We start from the raw sequence: 17763 nt of genomic DNA on the forward strand, positions 1-17763 counted from the left end.
AATGTCAGAGGGGAAACAACACAGTAAATAGTAGTGTATATGTGCTATATACTTACAATACTGTTCCGTTTTGATATATCTTTTTTGTCCATGGTTTATCTTCAAGTATATACTTCCTCCGATATACAAAACCGCATGTAAACATACGACATTAAGTCATATAAGACATTTAGTCCATTTGAATCTTGGAGCTGGGCTGATTTGAACGAATCTGTTCGTGAAGTTTCATTAATTTTCAAAGAATAAAACTTGAAGGGATTATATGAAAATGAAGGTAAATTATCAGTTTATAACAAAATCTTGCTGTCAATAGTTGCTGCGGTATTTAACACTTGAATATAAATGAACTTCCATTCATTGTGTTTTGACACACTTTTTTGTGATTCACTATCCGCCATATCATACTCCCAAAATTTTGTCCAATGAGATTCACGGTTATATGTTCACTTCGGCACTGTTTACTATTTTTAGATTCTGCATAAGATTTCTTTTTTCATTTAAGTCCATTTTCAATTTTCTTTATTGCATCCTTCTCAGATGTATATAAAGTTATTCGCTATTAAATATTGTAAGAATTAAGGGCAGAAAAAAAGAAGTAAAAAAAAGGGGATTTTCCAATATTTCCAAATTGACCAATCAAAATTGCTGTTTTAAAATCAAGGAGGTTGGAAAATGGCAGGTGCCACATTGGATGCCAAAGGATGGTTAGAAGAAACCCAATTTTAATACACTATCTCTCACATTAACACGATAGTTGCAAAGTTTAATATTGTGCTTGACATGTTAAGCTTGTGCATTATTAATTAACACAAAATTTCATTTCATTTAAACAAATTATTTACTTTAGTTTTAAAACTCAATCTGACAGTTGTTCTGGAATGTTTATGTCTGATACTACAGAGATAAGAGTTCATACTTCTTCAGACCATTGGTATTTTTTTGGTGTCACAATTTTACATAAGCAATATATGGTCAAGAGAATGACATGAACCTAGTGACACCCGACATGCATCATGTTTCAAAATCTGCAGCTCCCGTCTCAACGTCTGGGTGCATTCGAGACCGGCATGCACATGTTCTCCAATCATGAAGAGTCTTATTTCTGCGCCATAAAGTATTAAGAATCCACAGGGTTCCAATAGAAACTGCAAGCGACTGTACTGAAGAAATCACTCGCATCTGTTACTTTGACAGTGTTGCCCAATTGTCAAAATTGATATAAAGTTACCTTCATGTTCACATTAGTCCCTATCCTCATCATCAGTTTTCTAGTTCAACCAAGTCAATGAAACATTAATTTTTCATTTATAAGTAAAGAAGTTCAAAGACATGAAAAATATATATATTTCTTTAGAAGAGCTGAAAGCATTTGGAATCGGCCTCATCAGGTCTATTCACTGCCACTACACTTAGCACCATATGCATCTATACGTTCGCCCCCTTAGGTCGGTTCTCACCCAATCATTATTCAAATTCCAGTTGAATTAATAGATGTTTTTTTATATGTATATATATTCCAAATAAAATAAATATTTCGTTTGGAAAAAAAAAATAAAAAAATATATAGCATGTTTAGCAATGCAATTACCATGATTACCAAAACATAATTTACAATTTATTAAAAAAAAAAATGTTGTGAAAATCTTACTTTGTTTTGAAACAACAATGATTTTGTTTTATAGAAATACACTTTAACCAAAACATGTTTAAGATTTTTACTATATTTGATGAAACAAACAAAAAACATCAAAATTTCACTTACATGTACTTAGAAACAAATATATTTTTTATATAGTAATATTATACTAACTAAAACATGATTTAGTTTTATTCCACTAAAATATGTTGTCAGAATCTCACTATTTGAAACAAAGAAAAAAAATAGCATTAAGCAATACTTTCCAAAACTCGAGCACAAAAGTATTAAACACAAAACCAATAAAAAGGCTTCGAACTGACTATAAGAGAATTTCAAGAAAAGAATGAATAATGGGGTTTATGCAGCTCTGAATTATCCAAAGTAAAGCCAAAAGTGTAAGGCACACAGATACAGCAGACTGCACCGTACATATTAAACAGCTGAAAGCAAGATTATCGATCATCATTAATAATTGATACATGTAGATTACAGAATAAATTTCAAAATTTCAAATCTTACATTATATTTTAGGCATTTAAGTACAGAGGGTATTGAACAGTGTGTTGGTGATAACGCCAGAAAAGATGAAAAGATAATTGATGTTGCCAAAGATGTAAGTACTTTTAAAGATTTAAATCAGATTTTGGTTCTGTAGGATAGTCATGATATTCTCCCTATCTTGGCATATATTTTCTGACTTTGATTTAAACAGTCATGGTCTTACCAAAAAAATCACTCACATGTTTCATTAGGAGAAGAAGCAAATGCCAATTATAATCAAATTTTTGGATTGATTTGACAATGGATCAAACTGACAATATCCAGCGCCAGAGGTGGGCATTGAATTCTTTTAAAACTATTATGTATATTAATGATACACTGCTTTTAAGAATACAGAACATTAATTTAACATTAGAAAAGAAAATGAAAACATCTATTTTTTTTTGTTGATTGTACATTAGGCTTAAATTAAAATATTGTTTGTTTGCAGTTTACCGACCGACCCTTGAAAATCCTCCCGACTGTGAAAATTTTATTGCTTTAAATTTAAAGAAATTTTTTTTAATACTTCTATTTACGCGATCCGGAACTTTGGGTCCTTTCCGGAAATGATTTAAAGTCTGGGTCAATTACGCATTTCAAGTTCGGTTTTTCTTAGCTTCCCGTCAAGCGTTCATGTGACCATTTAATGATAAAGCACATGGAAATTGTTTACAGGTATCCATGAAGTCACGGAGGAGTACTTTACGCTGTCGTCTCGTGTCAATTTTAAAACAAATAACAAACAAAAAAGTTTATTAGTAAACTGTTTATACAGATTCAGGCACATGTAACGATGTGTGATGATATCATTGACGATGATGCAGCAGATATTCATAACTGACACGATAACCATTCCGTCTCAAACAAATCGGGTACAGAATCTGTGGAGCCTGACTTTATGGAACCAATTTCAGTGGTTAAATAATTCGACAGCAGCTTGAAGTATGGCATATTTTCTACTAATCGTTGTGGAGACGACAAAGATGAAACCACTCCTCCGTGACTTAAATCTTCATGGATATCTGTAAACACGCCTGTACGGAGAAATGGGCTCATTTGAAATGTTAATGGATATAGATCATGCCAAATCAATAAGAAGCAACCCTAACTACACAAAGATGTAGAGAAAATGAATGGTTAGCTTGAAAAATAAATATACTCTATCTATATTAAATCTATCTTCGATTGCAATGAGTATGCTCCTTTAGGATAAGGGGGGCTGCCCCACTCATTGCAATTATTCTCTTTCTTACAATATTGAATATACCCAAACTGTGTGGCCTGTGTGAATTCAATTAAAACGTGTCCTTAGGAGCTATGCTGCCAATTTTTTTTATGCATTAAAAACATTTCAGTACAGACCATTTACTTTTAATGGGGTGCTATGGATTTCACCCCAAACTTTAGATTTCTTTGGTTTTCATTAAAGCCTGGCAAAAATATAACCTTATCACATATAATTAAATATTGTTAGAAATATGAAAACAGTCGAATGTCTTAATACTTTTTTTTCAATTGAGGAAGATTCAATGGTTATTTTTTTTTTTATTAAAAATACACTCTTTAATACATTGTCTTATTTATCTTTAATATCTACATTTTTCTGATGAAAATACTCTACTCATGGAAACATTCTAGTCAAGAAGCATACATGTCTGAATATATTTCTTTAAAACAGTTCTAGTCATAATGACATTCCTTGTTTATAAGTGTTCCAGTATTTAATAATTATACCATATTTTATGTCATAAATTGGATAATGACACTATGTTAAAGTTTCAGTTTTGGTGTAAAGTTTTTTATCTGAAAATGCCTGTTCATTTGATGTTGGTTTTCAGCATGTCCAGTGTTTGTTGTTTTAAAATGTTTTTTTTTTCTTCACAAGAAACTTGGTTTAGTGTAACTGCTTGTTTAAACTGTATTTTGACTGATAAAATAAAATATTTTTCCTACCTACCGACCCTTCAGTCTGAAGGTACAGTCGGAAAACTGCAAACAAACATATTTTTAAGGTTGGCCTTATTTGCACCTTTTTAATAATGTTCTTTTCTCTTCCAGACTGATTTTAAAGAAATTGGAAGGAAATGGTTACCAGAAGATGTTAGTAAAGTCAGCTGTGAATATGTAAGTACTATGGAAGCCCTTTCAATACACCATTTTTTATCACATTGTAAATTGGCTACGTAAATGTGACACATACAAAAAGTAAAATAACAAAAATAGAAAATTTAAACAGAAATCCATTATCAAATGGCAAAATGAAATCAAAAGTAAAAAAATATCAAACCAATGGAAAACAGCTGTCATGTTCCTGACTTGGTATAGGCATTTCTTAACAAGATAAAAAGATTTACATATCTCTTTTCTTGTCTTCGTATCAGCTTCCTGTTATTGTATTAGGTAAACCCCTTATCAATTGTTAAATTTAAGAATGTTACATCTATAATAATAACACCATTAACTATATTATCATGATTATGTGATTAAAAAACTCTGTTAATGGTTGATCTCAATTTAAGTTTTGTTGTGAACTATTATAATAAGTTGAATAACTCTGAACCCCCGGTTAAATCTGCACTGCCGGTTACCATATCTATATAAATAGGGTGCAAACATTAATCCACCATTCTGCCTCTGATGAAGGTCATTTTTGGACCAAAACCGGTCAGGCTAATAGGCGGCTATGAAACATCACCAGGCGCTGTTAATTATGTGTATATTTTTATACTTTTACATAGTCCCCACTGATACACATAATTAATGTGGCTTCTACTAATGAAAGCTCTATTTGGAGTTATGTATTTAGAGACCACTTATGTCAGTACACCTTTCCTATATTGCCTATTACATGTATTATAATAAGTTGCAATATTAATTCCTGCTAGATAATGCATAAAAAGAATACAGGAATTGACACAAATATCCTCAGAAAAAAAGCCGCAAATGATAAACAATTACAAACTGCACATCATCCATATATCTAGAATGTTTTAGAGGTAAAACCAGTTGTACATATATGTGCACAAGAACCCCTTTTTTGCTTAGATAGACCATCATTGACCATATATTGTGAAACACACAATAAAAACTAGCAGAGGGTACTCAATATTCAGATTAAAATCATAAATTTGTTCAAGGAAATTCATGTGTGCATGTTACAGGGTCTACTGTGTATGGATTTAGAAGAATACAAATTTCACATCAGGAAAGCTGACATAATTGCAAACATGACAATATCAATTTTTTATAGGTTGAAGGTCCAGGGGTGTTACAAATACAGAAGATTAGGAATGTAGCAGCCCCTAAAGATAATGAGGAATCTCAAGGAGCCCCCAGACTGCTGAAACTGACCCTTACTGATGGTCATCTTAACTGTAATGGTGTGGAAACAGAAAAACTTGATAAGTTTGGGTATAAATTAATATTTATTTCTCAGTGTATATTTATTTAACTATATATATAGCTTTGACTGTAAGCTGCAAATATGTTGAGTCTACTGCACCGCATTTGGCAAAGCTCAATGATGCACCTAAAACATTCACAATGAAGAAATACTATTTAAAAATAGTCATGCAAATTTATTTGCAAGTATATATTTCTATATAAATGTGGCAGTGTAACACAAGGTGTAATATTAGTACTTTTTGTATTAGTTGAGATATGAAAAATATCTTTCATTAATTGGAAACTTTTCAGATTATTGATTTGTTTTCATTTTTAACTGTTATAGGTTAGCATATCTAATATTAAAGTTTGAAATAAAAAAAACTTTTTTTATGATAGTTAATTTAATGAATTAATGAAATGTATATATGACATAGCATAGTATGCAGTTGTTCCATACTTAAAGTGTATACTGCCAATTTTCACAACAATGACATATTGTATATATTTGCAGAGTGAATGTACCACCAGGAACTAAAGTACTGTTAAAGGGAACAGTAGCAGTAGAACATGGAATTCTGTTGTTGAACAATAAAAATTGTCACCTGATTGGTGGACGTGTGGAGAAAATGGCGGAAAACTGGGAACTTAAAAAGGTATGTTAAAAATAATAAATGAAGACACTATATGATGAAAATTATATTACATGTATGTTGGTTAAATTGGGTCAGTTTGATTGGATAAAAGCAATTGAGGGGCATTTCAATATCAAATTGTAATTCTCAAAATTAAGTCTACCATTATGACAACACAAGATTCCTGTGACCACCTCACAACAATGTATAGGAAAACAATTGAAATATTTGCTGTAGCATTTAATTTCATGGTTGTTGCATTATAGTATAATTAAAAGAATTGAACTCTTCTTTTTTGTTATTTAATAGGTTTGTAAAGCATTGATTTTGGGAACATTTAAGTATAAAGTGCTTCCACGTATTTCATTTTATTGGTCACAGTATTCACATTTTTTATTCTCGAGGCTGAATGCAGGTATAGTTATTATGATGCAGAAATATGAACAACTAATGGTAATGTAATTGTACTATTTATTTTATTTTTAGATGTTATCTAAACAGTCCAAACTGAGAGGTGTGACAGAAGGAGGACCACCTCCATTTGTTCCTTTTGGGCATAAAATACAACAAGTCAAACCTGCAACTCAGAAAGGTAAATTTCATGGACTGCTGCAAACTACATATGCCAAATTTAACGTTTGCATACCTTTAAATGACATCTACATCTACATAATACTTCTTAACAACATTATGGTGAAGACACATGCTAGGTATTTTTTTTTTTGTATATGAACTAATAATACTCCCTGAACAGATATGTTTTCTTTTTTTTTTTATGCCCCATTTATGGGCATTATGTTTTCTGGTCTGTGGGTCTGTTCGTCCATCCATTCGTTCATTTGTCCATCTGTTCGTCCTGCCTCAGGTAAAAGTTTTTGGTTGAGGTAGTTTTTGATGAAGTTGGAAGTCCAATCAATTTGAAACTTGGTACACATGTTCCTTGTGATATGATCTTTCTAATTTTGATGCCTAATCAGAGATTTTCCCCCATTTTCACGGTCCATTGAACATAGAAAATGATAGTGCGGATCTGTGTACTATGAACACATTCTTGTTTTAAAAAGAATTTAAACACTTGTAACCTGGAAGATTCTACTCAAATTATATTAAATTCTTGAAAAATTTGGTCATCAAGTTTGACAGGTGTTTGAAAGGTTAAGTTTTAGACCGTTTTCTATTCTCTGTAAAATGCTTATGGTCCTAAGAAAATCTGAAAGAGTTTAAACACCGCTATTTCTGTCAGTCTTTTATAGTAAGTAGTGGCTTCCATTGATATGTTGAAAAAGAGATTTAACTTAAGTTTTTTATTCTTTGAATAATTAAAGACTAAATAATTTGAGATGATTAAAGTGTATCGTGTTAGAAGGCCATTGTCAGTTTCTTTTTGACTTATGAACTTTTAATGTCCTATTGTTACATCAGCCTCTTTTATCCTTCATTTATGTAGCTATTATCTTCAAAACTGAAGTATATAGAAATAGATGTAGGCCTTATTCATTTGTTATTGCTAAAAATTGAAGATAAATGCTTATTCTAATGCAACAACGTTTGTAACGTTCATTTTGATTGGATAACGTCACTTTTTTACATGGCATCAATTGACAATTGATGCTATGGGACGTACGCGCAAGCGCATACGGCATATGACAGATTTTAATTACATGTTTTAACGTTGTTTTCTGTCAGTTTCATTAGAATGGAGATAACAATATTGTATTTTAAGCTCCGACGGCATCAATTGGGGATTTGATGGTCGCAAATACCCGTTTACTGTCTCCGCTAACGCGTCGCCAGTAAACTTAATTTGCGACCATCAAATCCCCAATTGATGCCGTCGGAGCTTAAAATACAATACAGTTATCTCCTAATTGATACAATTTTTTGTTGGGTATTAAAAACTGATTATTGGACAGTTGAAAGATGAACATTTTCTTTTGATTTTTCTAGACAATTTTAAGTCCCTTGCAACAAAGAAGGAAGAAAAGAAAGAGGAAGGAGAATTTGAACAACAGAGACAGGCAACCATTGCTGAAGCTCTGCAGGCCAAAGAAGAAAAGACAAAAACATTTGGTGGTGGACAAAAACAGGTGAACTTTTAAGGCTGCAAAATTTATAACGAAATAAAGGAATTGAATACTAATTTATAGCTTTAGTTTAAAATTGGATAATCTGATTTTCAATCATATCTAAAAAAAAAAAAAAAAAAAAGCATTTATAAATTCAATGCAATTGCCCTCAATCAAAGACAACAGTAGTATATCAGTGTTGGATAGTCATAAAAAGTAAAATCACAAAAATACTGAACTTAAAGGAAAATCAATTCGGAAAGTCCATAATCACATGGCAAAATCAAATAACAAAACGCATCAAAAACGAATGGACAAGAACTGTCATATTCCTGACTTGGTACAGGCATTTTCAAATGTAGAAAATGGTGGATTGAACCTGGTTTTATAGCTAGCTAAACCTCTCACTTGTATGACAGTCGCATCAAATTCCATTATATTGTCACCGATGCGTGAACAAAACAAACAGACATAATAGGTAAAAATGTCAAAAAATATGGGTACAGCAGTCAACATTGTGTTATCATATTAATCACTATAAAAACAACAAATTGATTACGCAAAAACAAATCTGGGTCACAAACCAAAACTGAGGGAAATACATCATCTAAAAGAGAAAACAACAGAACAATAGATACACTGAACTGCAACAAAAACAAACGCCAACATTTCTAATGTAAAAAAAATCTAAGTTTTTTCTTTAGAATTAAATCTTAATAATAAAAGTGATTTAGAAGCAGATTGTATATATTTTGAGTGTATGCCACTATATTTAAATACACAGTATTTTTATATGTTTTTTATGCCCCATTTATGGGCATTATGTTTTTCTGGTCTGTGCTTCCGTTCATTTGTCCGTTTGTTTGCTCGTCTGTCTGTCTGTCCCGCCTCAGGTTAAAGTTTTTGGTCGAGGTAGTTTTTGATGAAGTTGAAGTCGAATCAACTTGAAGCTTAGTACACATGTTCCCTATGATATGATCTTTCTAATTTTGATGCCAAATTAGAGCTTTTACCCCATTTTCATGGTCCACTGAACATAGAAAATGATAGATGGGGCATCCATGTACTATGGACGCATTCTTGTTTAGTCAAATTTTTTTAAATAACAAGTTTACCTTTCAGGTTGGCTCTGATAAAGACATTGCAAGAATTATGGAAATGGGATTTTCTGCTGATCAGGCCAGTAATTCTTTAAAACAGAACAATGGGAACTTCCAACTAGCTGTCAATGATCTCCTACAAGGAAGGGGAGGAGCTAGACAGAACCAATATGGTAGTGATAGACAAGGTCCATCAACAAGAGGTGGGAAAGGAGATTTCCAAGGGAGACAACCCAGGGAAGATAGGAGAGGTAATTAAAAAGGAAATTTCTTAATCCATCAGAAAACAAATCTGCATGTATTTGAATTTTTTATTTTATAGTTGGACATAACAATATTCAATCAAATTTTTTAATGCAAAACAAAATCAGAATTTTTGAAAGTCATTTATTTTTTTGGATTTTTAGTAAAATATCTTGATGTCTTGAATACAGTTTTTTTTCTAAAACTTCTGTAAAAAGTTCTCATCTCAACACACTTTCAAATTCCAATATTAAAACTTGGGTTCAAGGCCCAGGTTTTTTCTTTAAAATACACTGAAATTGATGAAATCACAGTTATTTGAGTTATATAGTAAAAACTTAATTTTTTCTTATTGATGAAACATTAAACAATATATATGTTAAAATTCAATGATTACTTTTGAGAAAATCATTAAGATAAGGGGATCATATGCCTTATTTTCTTGAAAAATGAAAATCACAAATTGTCTAATCAAACAGTATAATTATCTGCCTTTTGTTTTTAAAAAGATTTTTTTCTTAAAATTTGGTATACACATAATAACAGTTTTTTGAGAGTTTATTCATTAAATTTCAAGATTAAGAAGTTTTTGTTGTATATTCAATAATACTTGGTTAAATATTTTTAAATCAAAAAATATTTTTTCAACATGCCGAGAAGAAATACTTAAAAAAAGGACACCCATCTACAAAAGAAGAATTAAGACATTTTAAAAAAAAGATTTTGATATCAAAAGGTTGTTATGTCTTCTCAAACTGAGTTACAGTAACTTTGTTTCGAGCATCTTTAATAAATAAATCTAATGCTGGTAGATTATATTCATGTCAAGCATAGTCAAATTTCTGAATATTTGTAACTGCTCGAGGACTGAAATCCCCCACCTAGGGTATCATTTACCAAGCAGTTTTTATAAGTGGCATTGTTTATATTACATACATTTCTTACATTTTCTAGAAGGTCGTGGCAGACGACAGAAAGATGAAGATTCTGAGGAAATGTCCAGTAAACCATCAGCTCCTGTTACTCTGTTTGACTTCTTAGCTAAAAGTAATAAAATACCTGTGGGAAGTAAAGAAAATAAAGGTACTTGAAATTACAGATGGTTATACTCATTATCAACAGCAGGGTACTTTGATACTTCTGTGTTAAAGAGTCTGTTCTATATTGTTTTGACACCATTTATCCATTTATTACCTCTTCAGAGTTATGATTGATAATCATGCAGTATCCTGATACAATATTTGAAACTAATGGTTGTCTTTAGTTTTACTATAGAGATTATCTTCATTTCAGTTGTTACATATATCCTTCACACGTAATGGCTAGTTCTGAGACAGAAATTAAGATTAAGATATCTCTACAGATTATTCTTCAAAAAGCCTATAAAAATCAGTTTGCATACTTAATTGATATATGTTAACCAAACAAACCATTAAGAAAGATACCTTTTCCAAGTATCCATTGTAATAAAAGATTAAATAAGTGAATATTTTTCAACTTTTATTTTATATTTAAAATTTTATCAAAATAATTTGATGTCTCATTTATTTCATAGAAAACAAAGATTCAAAATCCAGCAATAGTGTGCCTTCTAAATCTATGCAATACTCAAACGATGGCAGCAGACAGGGTGATAGAGGTTATAAACCCAAATATCAAGACAATTCATCTAACTATGATAGACAAAATTCACAAAACGATAGACGAAACTTTGATAGCAGACCCAAATCTAGTCCCGCATTTAATCCACAACAATCCTCCAACTATGATAATAAATCTCAGCGACCTGGGAGTGGTTACGATCGAAATAAACAACCTGATAAATTTGACAGAGGTCAGGGTGGTTACGATCGTAATAAACAACCAGATAAATTTGACAGAGGTCAAAGTGGTTACGATCGTAATAAACAACCAGATAAATTTGACAGAGGTCAAAGTGGTTATGATCGAAATAAACAACCAGATAAATTTGACAAAGGTCAGAGGTCACAACAGACAAATAATGACAGAAACTTTCAACAAAGTAAAGGTGATGGGCAGTTTAGTAATAATCGTCAAAATTATAACAATGATAAAGTAACAAGAAACGATAGGCCACAAAATTACGACAAAAGGTCAGAGCAAGGGTCAAATACTAGTGATAGAAACTTTCAAGACAGCAGACGACCAAATCAAAAAGGAAATGATCGAGAACAGAACTATGACGGACGGTCAGATACCAGTAAAAGTCGTAATTACAATGACCGAGGTTCACAAAATGAAAACCGTAGTTCAAATGGAAATGATTATGATAGCAGAGACTCTCAAAACAGAAATCCTGGAGATTATAGTTCTGGTAGAACAGAACAAAGAGACAGTAATTATACTACAAGTAATAGGAGAGATGGACAAAATAACAAATCACAAACTAACTACAAAGGAAAGTCTGAAAACAGTGACCAGTCGTATCAAGGACAAACAAATGATTTTAAATCCAGGAAAAAAGAACCCACAAATAATGGACAAAAACAGTATCAAGCAGTAAGTTATCTTAAAGCTGTTTTGTTTGATGGTTTGTATTTAGAAGTGGTCACTTTTATATACCATCAGCCAAGTGGTTAAAAAAAATATTCAATCACATGGAATTTTAAAAGTATCTTGCATATTGCCATAAATTAACTGGAATTACTTGTGTTTCGATACTTATTGCTGATTTGTTATAATTTTACATTTTTGTGATAGTCAACTACAGGATTTTGGACAGGAAATACTTGAAAAAATATAAGAAGAAACAAAAATTTTCTCTTGTGTTTTTGCTCTGACATGAATTACTATGAATAAAACATGAAAGCGGGGTGAATATGTAAGATTGAACTTTTTCTGGTGCAATGTCTTTATTACTCCCACTAAAAGAAGAATATATATATACATTTCCTCAAGCTTTCAATTGTCTAGGTGGATATGTAGTGATGCTGACAGGAAACCACACAGACAAATTTAACCGTTAAGGTGCACATGGTAATTGTTAGGCCTTTAACTTTACCATGACCACACAGCCACAAAATATTCTGTCTGATCTTTACTTAAATCATATCATTTACAGTATTGTAGTGAGATGTATTGTAGCATTTAGGTACCAAAATCATACACAATTTCTCACATAATTTTATTTTATTTTATACCTTTTCTTAGACTCATTGAAACTTTTTTTGTTATACGTTATAATTTGATGGTAGCATAATATCTGTTTACTTGCACCCAAACGCATGGCCAGTACAGCTATATTTTTTAATCAAATTTTAAGTATAATATATTTCTTATCTTTTACTAGCCTGCTGGTGAAATTAAGACCTGGAAAGAAGGAGAACATTGTTTGGCCAAATATTGGGAAGATAATCAGGTTAATATTAACAGATTTACATGATTACAAAAACATTTAAACAAAACAATACAACTTCAAAATGAAATATAATACAATTTGTATTATAGAAAACAAAAGATATGGGGTATCCATACATGACACCAAATCAGTTCATGCAGAGAAACAAAAAAAAAACAAACACGAAAAGCAAAGGAACAGTCCTTTTATTGCTATTCTTCATCCCAAAGTCACAGTGAGGCCTTTAACACGGAACATAAAACCTCTCACCTCACTACAAGCTTAATATGGCCCTAAGCACTGGTTTCAGTGGAATTATTTTTGCTTTGTAAGATGTTAAAATCAGAGCTACGAATGAATATTGTAATAGACTGTCTGTTTTCTTATATTCATAAAATTAAAAAAAATGGAATGTTGGATGTGTATTTATACTCCTACTCAGAAAGAGGAGTATATTGTTTTTCATCTGATGGTTCTCTGTTACATATTTTTATATCAGCATTTAAAAGTCTTGGCTTTCTAATATTGCTCACATCATTTTTTTTTAGTACATAAAAAGCATATTTGTATAAGGTATTTAAGAAAAATATTATAATCTGCTAGCAAATGTTAATCTTATCCATCAATTCTAATTAGATTGTTTAGAAAAATATAAAAGAAAGTTGGTAAATCAACATTGGTACCATGAAAAAGCACAATCAGTTAACTTTAAATTACTATTATCTTTCATCACCCCACTGGATGTTAAGGGGGCTCCTGGCAGTCCTGGGTATAAATCAATTTTTTTTTTCTAATATAGGATTTCGCTATATTTTTTTATAAATGAACTTTATCATATACTTTAAAGAAAAATGAAATAAAAAAATGGAGTCACCGTTCATTTAAGCTTACAATCTGCGTCCGGAAGAAGCATACATTTTTGTTAAGGTCCTTTTTTTCTGTTGAACTAATAGGAGAAATAGAGGTAATATCGAAATAAAAAAATAACCTAATTACAGAATTCGCTTAAATTTTACAATTATTTAGTTTATGTACAGCTTATATGAAAACAATAATAAAAAATTGGATATTTCAAATTTAATGCCAAAAAATGGTATTTTTGCACCAAAGGGAGATATTTTGGAGCTTTTTCAATGAAATAAACATTTCAAAAGTCATCTGGGGCCAAACCGAACCGATTTTTTGGGTTGATTTTTTTTACCATATCATAAAGTAATAACTTAAAGTGTAATAAATAAAATTTGTAATGAAAAAATAAAGGTTCAACTTTTTGCTGAAATTTTTGTACCCACGAGCCACCTTAAACAACAATCAATAAATCTTTCACCACTTCACAGTAATAGATAGCTGTTTGTGCATTAGGTATCAAGAGGAAAATATAAATCAATGAAGTAATCTTTCATCATAGTTATACCCCCGCGTTTTCAGATTCATCACTCAACAACTTCCTGTTTACCGAACACTTGCATATTTTTACACTATTAAAATTATCCACTTGCGGCGGGGGTATCATCAGTGAGCAGTAGCTCACAGTTTTACCTGTTAAGATTTCAACCCTAAGCTTTTATAATGAAACCTATAAACATTTCATTAGGACAAAGAACTAATAACAATAAATAGATAACTAAGAAAATTGACAAATGGCTTCTGCTTTAATGACTTATAAAAATGTCTCTGAAATTCAACAATTCATAATCTACCCAGAGTGTTAGAAGGATTTTTAAAAGCATGGGGTACAACAAGATTTTGTTAAACTGAATTCTATTACAGACTTTTTTTGCTGTTTCTCTGGTAACACATGACATTTTAATATGAGTAAAGAGCAAAATCTTGGGCTGGGAGTCAAAATAAAATAATGGATATGACTGTTACCTTTTGAACTAACACATTAAATTTTCCGCTCAGGATGTCTGTCAAGTTTAGTATTCATGTAACATTATCCTGCTTTCGTCTCGATAGACATTTAATTTGATGTCTGTCAAGTTTAGTATTCATGTAACATTATCCTGCTTTCGTCTCAATAGGCTTTTAATTTGCTATTAGACATTGAACAGAACCATCAATCATCAAATGTATTTCTAGTGTAGTATTTCTATTTCAGTATTATCATGCTGTGATACACCAGTGCATACAGAGTTTTGCTGTTGTACTATTTCTGGAATATGGAAATCATGAGGAAGTTAAATTAACAGATATAAAACCAGTAGGTATTAATTAACACATTAAAGATGAAATAAACATGATTTGATTAGATCATTTATAAATATGCAGTGGCGGATCCAGCCATTTTAAAAAGGGGGGTTCCCAACCCAGAGTAAAGGGGGGGTTCCAACTATATGCTCCCATTCAAATGCATTGATCGGCCAAAAAAAAGGGGGGTTCCAACCCCCGGAACCCCCCCTGGATCCGCCCCTGATATGTATGCCATTAATGAGGAAAGAAATAATTAACATACATTTTTGATAATTTGTGTATGCCCCATACTTTGCTTTTAAAAATCATGAAAATTAGTAGGTGTACAGTATTCTATAAATTTGGCAGCCATTTATCTTCTTGAATCCATTATTGGTAGACTGGTATGTTTATTGTTTTGTCTTGTCTTTTGTTCCATCTCCTTATAAGAGATGTATATAGGCACTGCCTTGTGTCAATGAATTAAATGAGACTAAAAATTAGTCTTCGATTTAAAAAGTTTAATCCATATATTAAAAGATGATTAGATACTACACATGAAATACATTAACAGTGTCAATGTTACTATACCAGATATTTTTTTGATAGGTCTGAAGGAGTTTCAAATACAATGTTCAGACATATGAATTAACTGTGATATAGAAAAAAAGGTAGTTCCAGGGGAGTATAATATAAACATTTTTAGAAGTCAAAGTAAACATTAATTATTTAATCCATATTATTCCTTTACAGCTGCCTAAAGTACAAGCAGTAGCACTACCAGACTTCAGTATGCCACCACCTGGGATGTTTGCTTATAACGTACCCCCACCAGCTAATCAACCAACCAATGCCAGCCAAATACAAAGCATGGAATTCAGACGGAAGAAGCCAGATAATGACAAACCAACCATGCAATATTATCAACCACCAAAACAACGATATAATTAAATTCATACTCAATAAAATTGACATTATTTATTGAATTAGATTACTTTTATATCAACTCTTATAATTTACCAAATTGATTGCAGTAAAACTGTGCATTTAAACAATGATGATCTAAAAATGGTTGATCTTTCACCGATTCTCAGCAGGCATCTTAAAAAGAGATGAGTTATAAAGGTGTCATCATAGATTTTCATTTGTGTCATGGTTTCATGTGTTTGCTCTAAAGATATCTGTATTACAGATCAAAAGATGTTTGAGTGGAAGAGCCAACTTGTACTACATCTTCCAATCAGTAATGTCATACAATACAATAACTTCCAATTTTAGCTCACCTGGCCCAAAGGGCCAAGTGAGCTTTTCTCATCAATTGGTGCAGTCGTCCCTCGTCGTCGTTAACTTTTTACATTTTGAACTTCTTCTAGAGAACCACTGAATGGAAAAAACCAAACATGGCATAAATGTTCCTTATGAGGTGCTGACCAAATGTTGTTAGTTTGTAGCTGATCCATCATCCAAGATGGCTGCCAGCAGGGGACTTAGTTTAACATAGGACCCTATGGGAAATACATACAAATGTCTTCTTTTAGAGACCCACCAAATGGAATGAAACCAAACATAGCATGAATGTTCCTCATGAGGTGCTGACCAAGTTTTGTTACTTTGTAGCTGATCCATCTTCCAAGATTGCCAACAGCAGGGACTTAGTTTAACATAGTACCCTATGGGAAATGCATACAAATGTCTTCTTTTAGAGAACCACTGAATAGAATGAAACCAAACATAGCATGAATGTTCCTTATGAGGTGCTGACCAAGTGTTGTTACTTTGTACCCGATCCATCATCTAAGATAGCCGCCAGCGGGGGACTTAGTTTAACATAGGGAAATCTTCTTTTAGAGAACCATTGAATGGAATGCAATATTAAACCAAGTTTGGCCTCCATCATTATTTAAGTACCTGTGATGATTTTATCTTTTTCAAAAACCCAAGTAGAGTCGGGTGAGCGATACAGGCTCTTGAGAGCCTCTAGTTTTCAGAAGTTACAGTCTGGGAAGTTATTAGTTCTGCCAAAAATGTGCTTCCCATGGAAAATAAATTGCCTTTATTTCAATCACCCTCCCAGTTTAGAAACTAAAATGCAGACCCTATTGAAAATGAATGAGACATTATCGAAAACATTGTTATATACCCATTAGGTATGTATTGTCTGCAAGTAAGGTTTGATTCCAATTTCACAGACTCTACTGTCGTCCTTGGAAGGAATATGCAATTTGTATAACAAATTTCGTTTATAACGATTCATATCTACATTGCTTTAAAACTTCAAAGGTATGAAACTTTTGTTTGGTCTTCTTTTGTCCCTTTTTGGACAGAATGGATATGAATTTGCTAATGTGGATTGGGAAACCGAAATTGAAGACATGGAACAAGCAGTGAATAATTGCAATTTTTGAGTTCGGAAGCAACAATAGATGACCTAAGGACAGAAAATCTTATCTACATGGTGACCATTACTAATTTAAAGAACACATAATCGAACAGGCTACGTGTATGTTTGTTTTCATTGCTTTTTAAGTAAATATATTGCTTTTTTTTGTTTGAAGCATGGAGCAATAAGTAGTTACATATTACATTTTTTCAAGTTATCTCCAGTTGATATAATTCTAAATAT

At 31.8% G+C, this 17763-nt stretch overlaps 2 protein-coding genes across 3 annotated transcripts in view; one reads left to right on the plus strand and one right to left on the minus strand.

The window, feature by feature from the left end:
* The window catches only part of LOC143042163 (protein diaphanous homolog 2-like), a 50460-nt gene extending 50047 nt beyond the window's left edge, over positions 1–413 (minus strand). Inside the window, exon 1 of the mRNA XM_076214426.1 lies at positions 57–413. Within this exon, the coding sequence (XP_076070541.1) occupies positions 57–92 (36 nt within the window). The 5' untranslated portion in view covers positions 93–413. The remainder of the gene's footprint in view (positions 1–56) is intronic.
* On the plus strand, positions 176–16119 carry LOC143042164 (uncharacterized). Of its 2 annotated transcripts, none has more exons than XM_076214431.1 (13): positions 176–274; positions 2171–2252; positions 4241–4306; positions 5433–5593; positions 6081–6222; positions 6688–6793; positions 8149–8288; positions 9390–9618; positions 10565–10693; positions 11166–12130; positions 12921–12989; positions 15070–15171; positions 15894–16119. In XM_076214431.1, exons 5-13 carry the CDS (start codon positions 6196–6198, stop codon positions 16089–16091), a joined length of 1965 nt encoding a protein of 654 aa, XP_076070546.1. In that variant the 5' UTR covers positions 176–274; positions 2171–2252; positions 4241–4306; positions 5433–5593; positions 6081–6195; the 3' UTR covers positions 16092–16119. The 2 variants fall into 2 exon arrangements, with proteins under 2 accessions (XP_076070546.1, XP_076070545.1); XM_076214430.1 differs by lacking the exon at positions 176–274 and adding an exon at positions 560–704.
* Positions 16120–17763: the final 1644 nt, after the last annotated feature.

The sequence above is a fragment of the Mytilus galloprovincialis genome, chromosome 8 (genome assembly GCF_965363235.1).
Source record: "Mytilus galloprovincialis chromosome 8, xbMytGall1.hap1.1, whole genome shotgun sequence".
NCBI lineage: Eukaryota > Metazoa > Mollusca > Bivalvia > Mytilida > Mytilidae > Mytilus > Mytilus galloprovincialis.